This window comes from Vipera berus (genome assembly GCF_964194415.1).
Source record: "Vipera berus genome assembly, chromosome: 6".
NCBI lineage: Eukaryota > Metazoa > Chordata > Lepidosauria > Squamata > Viperidae > Vipera > Vipera berus.
In genome coordinates this window covers 61588586-61607157 of record NC_138208.1, presented here as the reverse complement: position 1 = coordinate 61607157, position 18572 = coordinate 61588586, and the positions used below count along the sequence as shown (strand labels likewise).

The 18572-nt window shown below is 38.4% G+C and overlaps 1 protein-coding gene across 21 annotated transcripts in view; it reads left to right on the top strand.

The window, feature by feature from the left end:
- The window catches only part of TNRC6B (trinucleotide repeat containing adaptor 6B), a 131654-nt gene that overhangs the window by 93297 nt on the left and 19785 nt on the right, over window positions 1-18572 (top strand). For all 21 annotated transcript variants that reach the window (XM_081330874.1, XM_081330870.1, XM_081330867.1 and 18 more), the window contains 6 exons: window positions 956-1134; window positions 3548-3622; window positions 9090-9135; window positions 9806-9954; window positions 15279-15449; window positions 16050-16175. In XM_081330874.1, coding sequence (XP_081187000.1) covers window positions 956-1134; window positions 3548-3622; window positions 9090-9135; window positions 9806-9954; window positions 15279-15449; window positions 16050-16175 — 746 coding nt within the window. The remainder of the gene's footprint in view (window positions 1-955; window positions 1135-3547; window positions 3623-9089; window positions 9136-9805; window positions 9955-15278; window positions 15450-16049; window positions 16176-18572) is intronic.

Below are 18572 nucleotides of genomic sequence, written 5' to 3'. Positions count from 1 at the left end.
TATTATCTTAATATTCCTTCCACATATTAATATATTTTACTGTCAAAGGATAACATTAGTTATGAATTATGTAACATGAACTATAATGATTATAAGTTAAAAGAACTTTCTGGCTTCAACCTGAGCTGAATAAAACGCCTTTGCTATGCCAGTTTGCCAGGCCTTATGTAATACTGTAATTCTCTTTTTTTCCAAGTTAGCTATGAATATTCTAGCACAGTCATAAAATACTGCTAAGCCTTTAGACAAAATATATTAATTGATTTCTAGAAATATATTCAGAGTGCGATATCTGGACACAGATATATTCTTTTCTTTATGAATTACCAATCTCTGAAAAAAAATTAGGACCAAAAGGAGCCCTAACGACTAAATATCATTTTAGCAGCATAAACCACTTTATTTATTCATGCATTCTAATTTAGCATGTCCATATCCCATTTCTGAAACAGTCTAATAAAAATTTCCTTATTTGAGGCCAAGAAGGATAGCACTGGTTTCCATTTTTCTGTTTTATTTCTGTCTTGGTCATTGATCTGTTAGCACCCATTTTGTAGGATATTTTAAGACAAATTAAATCGTAAATATTTGTTCCATACAAATAATATAAAGTGTTGAAATAAATCTGGTATATACTAGTGATTCTAAAATTACTGTATGCTAGTAATTCAAAATTAGTCAAGAAATCTATTTGTTTGGGCCTTTATTTCCAGATTAAAATGGAGGGATCTACAACTGCAAATGATAATCTCCAGGAAAAACTTTAAAAAGTTAACCTGTTGGTTACCAGATCCATGTTAACAGGTTTACTGAAGGTTAAAATCCTTCAGTATCTACTGCTGCTTTTTCGATCCTGGATTGTAAAATAAAATAATAGAAATAATAGACATGGGAAATTTAGGGTGGCTGTTGGTCTTTTTGTTAGTATGTTTTTGACATTTATTTTCCATTAAAGATTCCAAATCACCTCAAGATGGCTGGGGCGATAATGATGGGCCAGTATTAGGAACACGGCATTCCAGCTGGGAAGAGGAAGAGGAGGGAGGAGTCTGGAACACAGCAGGCTCTCAGGGAAGTAATTCCTCCCATAATTCAACTAGCTGGGGACAAGGAGGAAAGAAACCACAAATTAAGGTGGGAAAAGTCTTGTGATGTAATCTTATAGATAAATGAATATCATTCTCTTAAACTGCTAGTGATACAGAATGTTAACTATGTTATATTTGTGCTAAAGAGTAGTATTTTTTATAAATGGCTTGATAATATAATGCATTGAAGGTGCATAATTAACAATGATTTGGTGGTGACACGAATGGATGGGTAGGAATGAGAAGAAAGTAGGAAAAATTGATATGCTAAATGGAAATAGTGAATGATGGTTATCTCCTTAAAAGGTTGATTTCAAATGCATGTCCCAAAGGTGCTTTTTCAGGAGCCAACTAGACTTTCTTGTTTTTTCTTTGAAGACATTTCGTTTCTCATCCAAGAAGCTTCTTCAGCTCTGGCTGGATGGTGGGGAATGGAAGGATTTATATTCCTTGCAGACAGCTGGTCCATTCCTCCCCATCCAGTCAGAGCTGAAGAAGCTTCTTGGATCAGAAGTGAAACGTCTTGAAAGAAAAACAAGTCCAGTTGCCTTCTGAAAAAGCACCTTTGGGACAACTATGACCTGGATGATTGAGAATCTCCATAGACATTTCAGATGCATGGTTTAAATATGTTTGCATACACATATATGTGGCAGAGGACTGAAAGTTATAAAAAAATGATTGGCTTTATTGTTTATTACTTATTTTCTGTAGTTTGTATACAGTTAAACTGAAGTCATAATACCATAAAACCACATCATTAAGATACACTACTCTGAAACAGATGGCAAACAAACTGCAGATAATACTCAAATTTTGTCAGAGCAGCCTTTTAATAGTTCTGAAGATAATATAGTAAGAAAAGGAGTCCTATATAAAAAGAGTATTAGGAAATAGATTACTTCCTAATAGAATGAAAGTAAAGAAGAAGTAAAAAAAAAAGAAGATACTGAAAATTCTTGAAAGAGAGTGATAAGAATTATGTAATGAAGTGCCATTAGAAGTATGCTTGAATAGAATGAGAAAATGAAAAGTTGCACATAATGAGAAGTGCATGTAAGAGAACCATTGCTGCAGGAAAACATGATAAGAAAGAAACATGCTGAATATTTCCTGAAATTTATGACACTGAAAAAGATATCAGAAGAAAAAAGAACACAGAAACAACTGTAATTTTAATGAAACTGAAAAATAGTTTTGGACGTTGATTGAAGAACCTTCAGCAACATGGATAGAATTAAAAATAAAAGTGATGGAATGATTTAGTGAGAGAATGGTGGAAGAATATTTTATAGATTTATTGAGAATGACAGTTGAAGAACAGAATAGAAACAAATACTATATAAATGTTTAGTTTTCAAGAAAAAAAAGCCACGTCAGTACTGTGAGAATATTGAATGTATAAGTATTGCAACTGGAAAAAATGTTAAAATATGAATGTAGTCTGTTGATAAAGAGACTGACATCTAATGTGTGAGGTTTGCTTATAGCATTTTTGTGTGACCTGTTTTTATGAGTGAATGCTGAATGTATGCATAGTAATTGGAAAAATGCTGCTGTTGTTCCTCTAAAACAGGGGTCTTCAAACTTGGCCCTTTTATGACTTGTGGACTTCAACTCCCAAAAGTCCTCAGCCAGGCACGTTGGCTGAGGAATTCTGGGAGTTGAAGTCCACAAGTCATAAAAGGGCCAAGTTTGAAGACCCCTGCTCTAAAAGAAGGGAAAGGGGGCAAGAATTAATGTAAAAACAACAGGGAAATTGGATTGTTCCTGATTGAAATTCTGATGTAGAGAGTATGAGAGGTGACAGTGAGCAAAATTTAGGAAGTACAATGGAGCTTTATGGTGGAGAGGGATGTTCCAACTAGAATTTTATTCTTCAGCAGATAATTGAGAAATAGAATTTCTTTTATTCCAGAGAAAGCGTATGATGAAGCATATGAATAGACTTGAGCTATGGAATATTTTTCATGAATAGAGATACCAAATGCAGTAAGACCACTAAGTGAAGCATCTTGAGAATAATTGGAATGCTTAGCAAAAACTCAACATTGAAGATGGAATAAAACAAGGATGTATGACATCATCTTATTTGTTTGGTGTATTTAAGAATAAAGGCACGTGTCTGGGTTGGAAATATAAAAGTATAGGTACTTTAGTATGGAGATCATGTTGTGTATTCCCTGAGAAGCCAAAAGACTTGCAGTGGATGTTAGATAGATTTGATAATAGTAACTGCAGTTAGTAATTCTATACAGCACCTGTAATGTTTTCCCCTAAATAAATCAGTATGCAATAAGTCCATATGCATTTAATATTAAACTTGATTGCTTTTTGATTAACAGCTGAAATTAGGATCAGCCAATTTCAGTTTTGTGATGAGTATACAGTATAGCATTATTTAAATTGAAGATTTTGCAGCGTAGGATGAAATTTAAACTAATCATTTCTGTTTTCAGTGTTCATTAAAAGGAGGAAGTAGTGATTCATGGATGAATACCTTATCTGATCAGATTTCAAATATGGGATTGTTGGTAAGGCATTATGTGTACTTCTTGTTGCAAAAATTATTTACTAATATTTGAAAGGCAAAAATAGCTACCCAACTAGGCACAATTATAAGAAATTCCTTTTTTTCATAAGACACTATGGTGCAAGTGACTGATTTATAATTATCTGTGAAATTATATTAGTTGTTTATATAACAACACACACACACACACACACACACACACACACACACACACACGATAGACAGATATCCTCTATTAACTTCACCACACAATTGTATAATACTTCACAGATCAATGCCTAGGGGGTTTATAATTTAAAAACAAACACAGAAAAGCAGCACCAGAAGGGGACCCGGGTAGAGGTATAAATGAGGGAGAGAATGTAGAACTATTTCATTTAAACATAAATTAACTTAATTACAATAAGATCAGAGATTATGGCAGATAGGACAAGCAACAGAACCAAACACCAGTGATTTAAAAATAGTTGATTTCTGTACTAGTTGAATATTGCTCACTAAACTTTTAAAAAAATAGAATTTTTATTTTTGTAAACAGTAGGTATTTGGATTCATGTATTGATTATATGTAGATTACAGTTAAATCAGAATGCTGTTTTGTTTTGAAAGTAATACCTATCCTTTTTGCGCGCTACCATAAAAGTGCAGGTGAAATGAGTTTCTGTTTTACAAGAGTAGGCTGTGAGAAACCATGGCAATCTAAGCACTATTGACCGTAGTGCTATCTTTATTTATGTGGTTATAATGCTGCTATTTATGTGCATGTGTTGTTGCTTTCTTGGCAAAGGAGTTATGATCATATGTTGCATGTATAGGCTTCTACTTGCTTTCTTCTCTGCATTAGCTTTGGATTGAAAGGCATCCTTCATGCAGTTCCACATGAGAATACTTTTGTCCCCAGGCTTTGTGCTTGTTCCCTTACTGCAGAATAAGAAGCAGTCTTTTTATAAGGCCTCTGGGATTGTCCCACTTGCCAAGACATTCTCTCTGCCTATCTGCCCCAATTCTTCTGAAGCCAAATCACTACATTGAATTAAAGCAGCACATTCAAATAGTATAGAACACAGCAGTAGAAAAATAGAAAATTTGGAAGGTTTTTATTTTAGTTGTTTTTAAATCAACTTAAATTTTAAATTGTTTTTACTTTTTAAAAAATTGTGTTGGCATGGCACAGTGCCCTAACCTCCAGCCTGTTTTTTCCAGTAATGCATCTGAGACTTGTCAATTGCCTTCTGGGAAGTAGCTCTTTCTAATACCTACTTTTTAATATAAAAATATTATCAAAATTCTGAACATGCACACTGATTTTTTTTAAAAAAAAAAACCCTGAGAGGCCCTCTTCTGAATGGTTAACTATGGTTATCAGGAGCCATACTAGCCTGCTGTGTTTATCTGCAGAAGGAACAGGGACAGACCCTATTTTTCAAGTACCCTTCACTTATCACTTGAAACTGCAAGAAGCCCTGAGTTGTAACAGGACAAATCCTGGAATCCTAGCTGACCCAGCAGCATGCCCTATCCCAGCCGAAGCATACCTGGCCTGACTCTATTATATGTGAGGTAGCTGCTAGCCACTGAGGGCTTTCTTCTGGAGGCCACGTGTGCCATTCTTTAAGCTACTCGTGCTGCTTATTCTCCAAACCATGTGCCCCGTTTTCACAATCTTTTGGAAAATTTCTGGTCTTCCTCAGATGGGTGTACTGTTTGGAAAATGGCAGGAAACCCATTCTCACAATGCTTCAGAATTTGGAAGCTTTTTGAAGATCACAAGAATGGGACATGCTATTTGGAAAATGAATGGCATGAATGGCTTGAAGAATGATATAAATAGCATTGGAAAGAAGGCCTGGCATGGCCTGCAATCAGTTTACATACAATGGAATTGGGCAGTGCATTGGCAAGATCAGGAAAGCAGCAAAGGTGAGCTGAACACAGTAGGACCTATGGATCACAGAAGGCAGGGGTAATTGAGGCTTTGCACAGTGATGCTGGGGTGATTGCAGTGTGGGATTTGAAGTGGCATTTCTCACTGATAGAGGCAGCACTGCAGTGAAGTAGAAGCTTGGAGGCAGTGGTAGCTGGCTGAAACTGCTGGACAGTTTCAATTTCAGTTCCAGTCCTGGTGCTACCACTGAGAAGTGCCACTATGGGGATTGGCCATAAGGGCGTAGATGCAGGGGGAAAATAGGAAGGGGAGTTGCATCATCACTGTAGTCATAAGTTGAGGTGGGCTGCCAAACACCTGAATTTTGATCAAGTGACTTGGGGTTGCTCAACAGCCATAACTTCAGGCATGGGTAATAAGACCATTTTTTTTTTAGTTCTGTCAAAATTTCGAACAATTGTTGAACAAATGATTATAAGTCAAGCACTACTTATAGGGTGAGTTGTCTTCAGTCTGGTGTTTCTGGTCAGCCTCTTCTTTTTCCTTCTGTATTTAAGCATTATATTGAAAAGTTTTAACATACAATTTTTCCCTTAAAAAATCCCCCCTCCCCCACCCTTCTCCCTCCCCCCCTTCCTCTCCCCCCTCCCCCCCTCCCCCCCCAACTTCCCAGAGCTAAATACAAGGTATATATAAAAAAAACAATCATAAACAACCATATACTAACAACCATAAACTCTAAAATCTATCACTCTCTAGCTTATATAGGATAAAACAAACCTTAGTAATATAAATATATATAAAAAAAACTAATATAGAAAAAGAAACAAAGAAAGAAGACTTATTCAAATATAAAACTTCTTAACCCTATACTTATTCTAGATAAACTCAAGCCATTTTCTCCCTTCCATAATATAGCGTTCCTGCAAGTAATCTTTCAAATAGGCCGAAATCTTCGCCATTTCAACCAGGTCGGAAACCTTTAAAGTCCACTCTTCTATGGTCGGCAGTTCCTCTTTCAGTACTAACCTATCAAAAGTCTTGCTGCCGTAATTAAATTCAACATCAACTTAGTATGTTCCACCAGACTTTTATCCAAAAAGCCTTAACCTTTTTACAAGTCCAGCATATATGAAAATATATTACGTCTTCATCACCGCACCTCCAACATTTAGGCTAATAATTCAAATACATACTTAGCTTTTTAAAATCTAAATACCATCTATAAAACATTTTGTAAAAATTCTCTCTTAGATTTCAAACTTGTATAAATTTTACATTCCTCACCCAAATCTTTTCCCACCTCCCACTACTTGGCTGTAAGTACGTTGTGAAAGTTCCATAGACTTCTGCTGATCTTGTTCTTTTATCTTTTTTGATCGTTTTAAAGCAGCACGCGTCACCCTCTGTTCTCTGGGATCATCCAAAGGTGTTATAACTTGATTTCCTCCAGCACCATTCTCCTCTGTCTGTCCATCTTCAGCCTCTTGATGTTCACCTTCTCCAGATCCCTTTGCAGCTTCCAGAAGTGTTAATGGGGTTGCTTTTAAAACATTATTGTAAAAATCACGCGCTTGCATCACAGTAACCAGACGGTACCTTTTACCTTCATGCATCACCATCAACCCAGCTGGGATCTCCCATCTGAACCTTATATCTCGTTACTTGAGCTCTTGCACAAGAAATGTAAAATCCTTCCTTCTCCTTAAAATCTTTGGAGGAATTTCTTTTAGAACCAGAACTTCTTGATCAGCAATCACGACTTTAGTATCATAGGCAGCTTGTATAATTTCCCTTTTTACAAAATAAACCACCACATCTCTAGGCAACTTTCTCTGTCTAGCAACCCATGAGTTCACACGAAACACTTTATCCATGCCTCTTTTATTTCAGATGCTGGCTGATTCAATACCACTTCGAGAGCCTCAGAAACCAGCTGCTTTAGATCTTCCTTAATATTCTCCTTTAAACCTCTGATTCTAATGGCAAACTGCATCTGGAAATATTGAGCAAGACTCAATTCTCTATCCATTTTGTCTCTTAAATCTTCATTCTCCAATACTTTTGCTTCTAATATGGCATTCTTTTGAGTCAAATCTTCCACTTTTTCATCCAAATCTTCCACACATTCAGCCACTTTATACACTGAAGACAAAATGTCTACCTTCATCACCCTGAACTTCTGTTCCATCCTCTCCTCCATTCTCTCCTCCAACTTCTTCAATTTCTCCTCCATCTGTGCAAATTTATCACCCATTGATTTCAAAATTACATGGGTATGTTTTTCAAGAGCATCTTGTAAGTCCTTCGATGTCAATACATCAGGAGGATGCAATGCCTGCAATGATGATTGTTGCACCGGAGAAGTTCCAGCACTCCGAAGAGTTTTAGGGGGAGGTTTAGCCGCCATCTTTTACTTTCAATTGTGACGCACTTTCACTTTAAGTTTAAAAAGTCCATCAAGCTCGAGAGTAAAATAAAATAATCCTCTTCACCTTTTCCTCTTGTACCGCTCTGCCTGCTCTTTTTATTCCATAGTCCTTCCTTCAGGCAGGGGTGGTCGCAGACGCCTGGCTCTGCTCCATGAAATCAGGAGCAGAGGCGCTGGCCAGCTGGGAGCGACCCAGGCTACGGGGGAGTTCGATCCTTCGGCCGCCCAAGCTGCAAGCTCAGGCGGCCCCGGAGAACTCGACCCCTACCTGGGGCCTCACCCCCTCCTCTTCTCCCGAGGAGGGGGCTTCAAATTCGCCCGAACAGCTGATCGGCGCTGTTTCGGGCGAAAATCACTCAGCTGAGCCGCGGGCAGCCCGGGAAGGCTGTCTCCGGCGCCGCGCGGTATTTAAGCATTATAGACTTTTCCTGAGAGCCAGATCTTCACATTATGGCTCATTATGGTTTGAACCTGTTCATTGATGTCATGAGTAGGAACTCTGGTTTAATTTGTTTTATGATCCATTTGTTTATTTGTTGGGTATTTATGGCATTATTAGAAGTCTTCTTCAACACCAGAATTCAAAAGCATTAATTTTTTTCTATCCTTCTTCATTTTGTTTCCATAAAATGTAACAGGGAATGCCTGCTCAATTAGTTTGTTCATCTTCAGTCTGTACTGTGGCTTCTTAACCTGGTACAGGTTTCATATGGTGTGGGATTCCCATTGTTCTAAGTATATGCCTGCTCTTGAGACTTTCTCGCTTAAAATTCAGGTGTAGGTAGCATATAGATTTTAGTTTGAACTCAAATAATTAGTACTGCAGCACTATAGCTTTGTGTCTTTTAAAAGTTACAAGAACATTTCATCACAAATTGCCAAGCAAAGGCTGTACTTGGCAGTATATATTAAACAAATCTAGATTTATCTTTAAAATAACATAACATTCTAGCCAATAGAATATCTTAACAACTGGTTTGTTTCCAAAGAGGCTGGGGAATTAGTTTTTCTAACTTTGTGGGGGGGTTTAGACATTTCTTGCTATATTTTGGATATGTCTTCAGTAGTAAAAATAAACTACACAGTAAGATACATTATTTTTCATACTGTGCCAAGCTAGAGATTTCTGAGAACTGTTCTTTTCTTTTCCAGAATCAAACTGAGGATACTTCAGGCAATAAGATGGATTTATCAGTAGGTATGTATCTAATAGCACAAGGATGCAGTTTCACTTTATTTATTTAATATTTTAAAAAATAAAACTGAGCAGTATTGCAAGCTTTATGCCAATATGGGTAGCCTTTTTGAATACCTGTGGATAATTAATGTAATTTCCACATAACAATAGACAAAAAAAGCTGATTTGAAGTGGTAACACCTATGGAGCGTGAATGATAATCTATTTATTTTTGCAGTGATGTTTTGGGAAGTCGTAATAATTTGGTTTCATTCTGCTAAAAATTATAAACAATTCTTGAAATTCTGTTTGTATTCTAATATAAAACCTCTGTTATTAGATATAAATAATTATATTTTGCTTAGAAGTAATCAGAGAACTTTTAGATTATTATCCATGCAAAACCAGGAAAAGTCAGGGCCTCTGTAATGTGCCAGCCAATGCCAAATCCAACTATCTACACACCTTGTTTCATCTATGTATTCTTCTGTGGAAAAAAGTATAGGATATTTTTATTCATAACAAATTTGTGGACATTTCAGTATATTGTTTCATGGTTTTAGGGAAACTTTGTATTTAGGATTATATATAAATGTACAATTTTTAAATCATTTAATTCAGTAGCATTTTAGCAATTAACAGTAATGTATAATGGTAATTGGCAAGAATACATCTTTTCATACTTCTTCAGGTGGTCTCCAAGATAAGAAGTTTGAGGTAGACAAACGAGGCATGAATCTTGGAGATTTTCATGACATAATGAGAAAGAATCGATCTGGTTTTCGTCCTCCTAACTCCAAAGATATGGGAAACCCAGAAAGTGGGCCTTACTTTGAAAAGGTAAGACATACTTTTTTATGACAGTCTAAAATAAAAGCTTTTACTCTGTCTTAATTTTCACAGGTAGCCATGTTTAAAATTATAGGGAAAATACTGTTTATGTGATATAAATTGAAGATAGTGTTTACATTAGTTATTTGGAAAAAAGGTTCTTTTTATGAAGACTCAGTATGTTTGTGTGCGTGGTTGTAAATAACTTCGTTTATTATCTTACAGACTTACTGTAGAGTCACCTCTAAGCAAGATGGGTTTGCATATAGGTTTAATAAATAGTATGAGAATACACCCACAGATATACTGGTTCATTCTTTCTGATATATATTTCAGCCCTCCTTTATTCATGATTAAATCTACATTTTTACTTCTATACATAAATCTACTGCACAAGATCAGATCGCCTACGTCCAGATGTCTTTACTATTTGCTGTTCTTACATTTCAAATCCATATGCCAGGGTTATCAACTATATTTTCCATTCCACAGCTTTTCATATAAAGTTTTATAATAAGAAAAGGACTAGACTAGTTTACCAGTATTAATCAGACCCATGTATATGCAGCATTTTCCTACAGCAGAGCTAGCGACTCCACACAATGATACATCTCCCTCACGCTTGCTCCAGAGTCAGAATTAGAAGTTTCTGAGGATTTTTTTTCCTGTGAACGACATACTTGCACTCTTCATTATGTCCCTGCCTTTTCTCTGGAAAATATGCACATCTACAAGCTCTACTAGCCACCTTTATGGTAGGATCAGCCAAATATCCATTCTTTTTTTCTGTATTTGTTTTTCTTCCATATGGCCTGCTGCAATTAGTACATCCAATAAAATTACAGACATTATCCATAATCACAATCTCTGACATTTGAGCTAAGTGATGGCATACTTTTATTCCCTCTAATCTCACAGCCTTATTCCTCCCAAGAGATTTAAACACATTCTGCTCTCAACACATATGACTGTTGCAAGGTGCCCATACTTATCCTCCCTTTACTGAGGGTTGTATATTTGTTTTTATAAAATTTCATTTTTAATCTGGATTTTATGTTTTTATATTCCTTCTTTTTTATTTTTATTGTTGAACACTTTCCAGAATCGCATTTGTATAGGTGGCTGTACAAATTTGACTAATAAATAAAGGATTAATTCACTGAGCTAAATTCAATATATTTGCAATATTGAGAAGTGTATTATAACTCATTGGTGATACATTGTGGTTGTGTTTTTTCTAGTATTGAGAGTAGTCAAAATCTGTATAAGATCAATTGGTTTTGATCTTATGCTACTCACAAAATTTCACAATTTCTGGACATTCTGGATAGATCATAAGCTTATGGGTATGCTGGATCACAGCAACACGCACCATTTATATCTTTCTTCTCTGCATAGCCTGGAGTATTGATATGTGGATATTTTACAAGTGGTATCTGTTGTCTTAAAGATTGCAAAACCACTGTGAGTGCAAGTTGTATGGTACATTGGTACAACATGTTGAGGATTTTCAATGTTACCCCAAGATGTGGAGCTTTTACTTGAAATAGCATCCTTAAATGCAGTATTTTAATTTCCTTTCTTCTTAGCATTCTTAAGGATTACTTCAGAGTAACATTATGGAACAATAATTATTCATTAATATTAATAATTCTACTTGCATTTAAATTTCAGCAGTTATTGAAGGACTGGGGGGGAAATTACTTACTTGCAGCCTCTCATGGAGTTTATATGCGATTCTATTGACAAGAAGGCTTTTAGAGCCAATTGCTGAACTGCTTCTTTTAAGTAAAGTTGGTTTTCTTCAAGCAAATCTAATATTCAGTTCTAGTAAACTTGTCCTTCAGTAGATTCTCTACATTATAAGAAAGTTATTTCGTATCTTATATGACTTTCTTTTGAAAAATTGTTTTCAGATTTTATTTGGGTTAGGATATCACTCTTCATTATCTTTAGCAATTTCAGCTTTATATTCTTTATAAGTGTGCCATGTTTTAGCTTTTTGTGTGCTCAGGATCTGCTCATTTCTAATAATTAAAATTTCTTTTTGTTGTAGAACAACTAGTTGCTTGCCAGCATAATCTCTGAGTAACTGTACTGTTGTATTGTCTTATATATAACCTGGTTTTTCCCAATTATGTGCATATTCATTCCATAAGAGTCCATGCTACCTTAATAGCAGCATGGCCAGGGATTTCTACTTATTTGCCAAGTTGCTAAGTGAACTTAGCCTTTCACTTTATTAGATTTGGCAGTCTGAATACTGGAGCCATATTGGATAAATTTTTGGAAGGGTACTTCTTTGTTCTACACTTCCCACCTTAAAGTATAGTTTTTCAGAAATATGGCACACACAAGCACCCTATTAAGAAGACCAGATTGCTTATCTCTAGTTTTAGTTCTTCAAGTGATCTCACAACTTACCTTTCCATTTCTCCGGAGATTCATTATAGTTTTGATAGACTTATAGGTCTCAAAAATAGAGGTAAAATATTAGGAAGAGGTTGATCACTTTGGACCCATAAAGAATTAGCTTTGATCTACAAAGTAATGAAGACTGGATAGAGGCAGAAAAATCAAAATCTTCACTTGACTTATTAACAATTACTTCAAATCCATAATCACAGAGTCCCAAAGTCCAATAAATACTGCTGCCAATGAACCACCAATGATTTTTCCCTGAGACCACAGTTCTATTTGTATCATTTATAATGCTAACACCCTTGCAGATTTTTAGAAATTCTTGGGTTGGCTCATATTCATTTTATGTGTAGTTAACTGCAAAATAAAACTATAAAAAATCTACCATCTTTATTTTTGTTCTCATGTAGTTTTGGGTAATACTGAAAGTGACAGAGTTACAAATACTAGCGTTAATCTCTGTTACCAGATATTGTTAACACATTGGTCAAAAAACAACATGAAGCAAGCAAATAATCGAGCTTTTATATTCTGCCTAGCCCCAAGTGCACATTGCAAGTTCAGTCTATGGACAGCCTAAAGGGGTAAATGTGTACTAAGCATCTATATTAGTTCATCTGCTTCTTAATGTACCTATTTTGGCATGCATGAATAAGGAAGTAGGCTCCCTGATGAGGAGGAAGCTAAAAGCCTTTTGGAGAATTCTGCTTAGGGGTGTGGTTTTTGAGATGTAATTCAGATTATCTTGTTCCTGGGATTTTAGTCCAATATATATGAACAGTCAGTGAGACTGCCTGGGTTTTATGATCTGGAACTGATGGTGGTGATGTTTCTTCTCATTTTTTGTTTTGAAGCCGCCTACTCCTTTCAGCATAGGGCTTTTCCTTCAGGAAAGCAATTTTTCAGCTCTGTTCTGATCTCTGATAGTGTTACAGGTAGTTTTCAAAGATCTCATTTGCATGCATGCCTGAAACACCTCCCCCCACCTTTGGGAGCCACCCACACACCTTCTCCCTCCTGACAGCAGTCACAGTTGCATCACACCTCAACGGCTCTACATGCACCCAGTAGCTGCCATGCTATATTTGCACTACTCTGATCACATGTGCACCTGGCAGTAGCCAGCCTCACCACACCTTAATAGCCATACAGGTAGTCCTTGAGTTACGAATGGAATGGAGCCTTCCCATTCCTTTCATAACTCAAGAATTCATGGGAATGAATCTCGTAACTTTAGCGAGATCACTCCCTGCTTTCGCCCACGCATTCGCTAATTGAATGTGCGGTTCATTAAGTGCACACGAGGTATCTCAGGGTGGGGAAGACCATGAGGGTGGGCCCTAGTGATGGAACAGGCCCCCAAGGCCTCCCCGATGCTTCCCCCTGCCTTCCTGCTGTGCCAGACTCACCTTGCAAAGATCTGTCTCATCTCTGCCGCGGTTTCTGCCTTTGAGGAAGATTAGATGGGAGCTGCTGGGTGCAGTAATATTGCACGAGTTCAGGCATCCATCCTCCTTTGCAGAGAATGGGTTCCCCCCCAACTCCTTTCCACCACCGCGTTCCACTCCATTTCAAAGTGCCCCATAGGCGCTCAAACACATTTTACCCAGACTGAGACCTTGGGGAGACTGGAAGGTTTGTCTTCCTGCAAATGGGGCACTTGGAAATGGAGTGTTTCGCTCCATTCCCAAGTACCCCATTTGCAGGCAGACAAAGGTCCCAGTCTCCCAAAGGTCTCCATCCAGGTGAAAAGTGTTCCGGCAGTGGCAAAAAGGAGTTGGGGGGCGGGGGACAGGAACCACAAACATTTTTTACCCCCAAAATGAAAGTTTCTGGGATCCATAAACTCGTGAGAGTTCAGGCATCCATTCTCTTACGTTGTGTGATATTACAGCACCCAGGAGCTTCCATCGACTCCTCTCACTCAAAGGCAACAAAACCACAGCAGAGAGGATTTTTGCCATGTAAGTGAATCAGGCATGGCAGAATGGAAGGGGGGAGCAGTGGGAGGAAATAGGGTGAATGTTGCAGAACCTCTGCAGTCGTTCGTAAGGGCAAACAACTGCTGTGGTGCTGCAACATTCATAATTTTGGTACTTGCTCGTCAACACTAGGAGGTGCTTATTGTGTAACTTTGATTGAGCACTGAGTGAATGCTCATAACTCTGGATTACCTGTACATACTCCATCACCCAGCAGGAGCCATCCCCAGGCCTGCTGCACTTCAGTGGCCACCAGCACACTCAGCAGCCGCTGCCTATTTGCCTCCTGGCTTACTTGAGAGCTGCCTGGGACTTGTAACTTTCGAACAGCTTTCACATTGAGTTTTCTTACTAGAAGTTGACTGGAAGTTGCAAGGAGGCTCTTGCGTAACAACCAGAATGGGGAGTGCTGGAATTACTGCTTAAATGTTGCAGTAAAATGACATTGCACTTTACACCTTTATCACTTAGCAACAGAAATTCTGGCCCCAATTAACATGGTAACCCAAGGACTTTCTCTATGTGTCTCAGCTCCTCTAAGTGTTACTTAATTCTATATATGCTGAAAAGGAACATTTATGATCTGTGAATGGACCATGGGAATTGAGGCAGTGGGTAAATTGTACAAATATATAAATGGAATTTTCCAGAAATCAGAGATACGGTATTTAGACCTTTCATTGAAGACTTATTTTCTGTGAGTTTGACATTAACTATGAAAAAAAGATTTAAAATAATGTGGTTGTTTGTTTTGTCTCCTTTTAGACCACATCACCAAAATAAGTAGTGTAATCTATGAGAAACTGTCCTTTTAATGCTAAGCAAATGCATTTTATGTACTTTTGATCATTCACTGTCACTGTTTCTCTTCTTGCATTCTGTTGCTTCACTAACCTTCAACTGCTACTGATTGGCTAACTACTGCTTCAGCTGACTTTGCCTTTCTCCAATCAAGATGGGTGCCTTGGGGATGAGGCTCCCTGCTCTCCCTTCTCCCCTTCTCCCAACTACAAGCTATCTCCCTCTGGTTCCACATTACCAAACGTCTGCCTTGGGGCAATCGGCTCAGGGCTCAACCCCCAAAACTTCGCTGCTAGACAAGTAAGAAAATCATATTCTTGGTTATATTACTGCTTGGCTATATCCTATATTGATTTTGGAGAGCTGGATTTTTTTCCTCCGGACTCATTTTTAATTAAAATGTGGTTTGTTTATGACTATACTAAAATAAACCAATATCTATTCTAGAGCCTAATGTTTAATCTCTTTTTCTCTCTCTTCATCTTAACCCTATTTTCTAATAATTCTGTATATTCCTTTTGTTCCCTTGACCTCTTATTAACACCTTCCAGCAAACCTTTATTTAGAGTCAGTAAATAGACTATTGGGAAATACTACAACTAAAAAGTCAGATTAAATTTGTGCAGGGAAGTCTTTTTCTAGATTCCACAATGAAGAGGGCTATTATGTTTTTGTTTCTACTTTTAAAGAAATGAGTGTGATATGAAATCAGCTTCTCGGAAGGGGATAAACTTGGAAAAAGCTAGTCAGAGCAGAGTGAATTTAAGGTAACCAGCATTCATATGCCCTAAATAACGTAGCACTTAACAGCACATTGAAATATTCCATGAATAATACTAATTAGAGACTATTTGTAAAATATTGATACATTTGAATTGATAGTTACTGTTCTGTTTTTAGGGTGGCAATCAAGGTCTGTTTGGAAATAGCACAGCACAATCGAGAGGGATGCACCCACCAGTGCAGCCGCTAAATCCTTCCCCCAATATTCGGGCACAAGTGCCTCCTCAATTTCTTTCCCCCCAGGTAAGCAGCATAAAAGCTTAATTGTAAATAGTTTTACAACTGCTCTACAGATCAACACAAGAGGTTACAATTAAACAGTTATAAAAGTAGAATTTTGTTCAGTCTGCCTTTTCTCTATATGGTTTCATTAAAAGCCAGATAATAGATACACTCACTTTCTACTTAATTCTGAGCAGGAAAATTGTTTTATTGCAATTCTGAACTCATTTTTACATACTTTGCTGTCTCTAGACCACGGGTCGGCAACCCGCGGCTCCGGAGCCGCATGCGGCTCTTTGAGCTGTCTCCTGCGGCTCCCAGCCGCCCGGTGCGCGCGCACTTCTTCGAACGGGCAGTGGTGCGCGCGCACCTCTCCAAATGGAGAGTGGCACCGCCCGTTTGGAGAGGTGCGCGTGCACCTCCCCGAATGGGCGGAGGTGCGCGCGCACCTCCCCAAACCTTTGGAGAGGTGCGCGCGTACCTCTGCGCGAACAGGCCGCGGCGTCGTTCTTTGAGGAAGCTGCCGCGGCCCGTCTGCAAAGCTGCCGAAAGCGGCAGCTTTGCAGATGGGCCACGGCAGCTTCCTGAAAGAGCGACGCCGTGGCCCGTTCCGAGAGGTGCGCGTGCACCTCCCCGAATGGGCGGAGCTGCGCACGCACCTCCCCAAACCTTTGGAGAGGTGCGCGCGTACCTCCGCGCAAACGGGCCGCGGCGGCGTTCTTTGAGGAAGCTGCCGCGGCCCGTCTGCAAAGCTGCCAAAAGCGGCAGCTTTGCAGACAGGCCGTCGCCGTCGGGCAACCGGGAACCGGTTCCATCTGACTTTTTTTAAAAAATGGCGACCGTGTGCGTCCGCGCATGCGCAAAAAACCATTTTGCGCATGCGCAAAACATTTTTTGCCCGTGCGCGTGCATGGACACACGCACGCGGCTCCCAGTTTTTTTAATTTGTGATGGAACCGGTTCCCGGTGGCTCTTTTACTTTTTTAGGTTGCCGACCCCTGCTCTAGACTGTTCCAAAGGGGGAGGGGGGAAATCTTCCACTGCATTAGCTTCCTTGACAATAAGTGCCTCTTCAGTGCAATAGCTACAGTTGCTTCCAGTTGATAGACTGCTAGAGGTCTATTGTGATACTTGAAGTATACTGAGCAGTACAGTGATGTCTCTAGTTTATATTTACATTTTAAGTTAACTTTGAATAACCTTAGCAATTGAAATAATTACATTTTCTTATTCATAAAAGATTTTCTTTGGTTTAATTATCAGTTTATTTGGCTACAACTCAAATTCAAACTTTTTATCAACTTGCAGTATCAGATGAGCTCTAGCTGCTAATTCTTTTCCATCTCTAGACATTGCCTTGACAAAGACAGATTTGTCTACCATAATATTTCAACAAGCTGTTAAAAAGTCCTTAATTATCCTTACTAATTACAATTCTGCTTTCTCATTAAAACATTGGTCTTAAATACCCAAAATGTTTGTGTATATCTAAATTTTAAAACAAAAAAAGTCTGAAATACCCAATAAGGGGGGCATATTTTAGTCCCCGGAGGCAGGTTATTCCATAATTTGGATATAACTAGAAAAGCATTACATTGTAGGAAATAACCAGTTATTCTGAGCATCCTCCTTTGGGATTAGTGAACTAAATGAATCAGTTCTACCTGGAGTAGGTGTTTAGGTACCAAGCCTTTAAGGATTCTGTAGGTTAAAAGCAGAGTATTCCATGTACCAGCAAACAACCAGGTGCTGTCTGGAATCCATCTAGATATATCGGATGCCTAGAGTGAACCATCCTTGTCTGACTTCTCACCATGTGGAGACTCTTCTAAGCAGTGATTCTCCAAATAACCAGGAGTGCTCTCATTATTACAAATATTACTGAGAAGTAAACACTAAATTTAACATCTGGACACTGTGTGAATCAGGCTCAAGATTATCTGTGACAAGTCCATGATGGCCATAGACTCCTAAGACCTCCCAGAATCCACCCACCCACGGTAATTGAAATACCTTATACTAAAAACAGAGAAATTCCACCAATGGCTCCAAGAGGAGATCCAAGAGATCAAGAAGAGACCCGCATCAAATTATGCAATATAGTCAGACCCCAATTTAACCCAATGTCACAACTTCACAGTCCATCACCTCTAAAACCGGGCCCCTGTAATAAGCTCTAGGAATATGCCCTAGTACAGGGGTCCCAAATTCCCAGTCTGTGGACCAGCATTGGTCCACGGCAAGCCAATAATCGGGTTGCACAAACAAGTGAAGCTTCATCCGCAGGATGCAGGCAGCACACTAAACCATACCCCCTCCGGTCCACAGAAAAACCTCTCTCCATGGAACTGGTCCCTGGTGCCCAAAATGTTGGGGACCACTGCTCTAGTAACACACTCCTTGTTCAGCGACTACCTC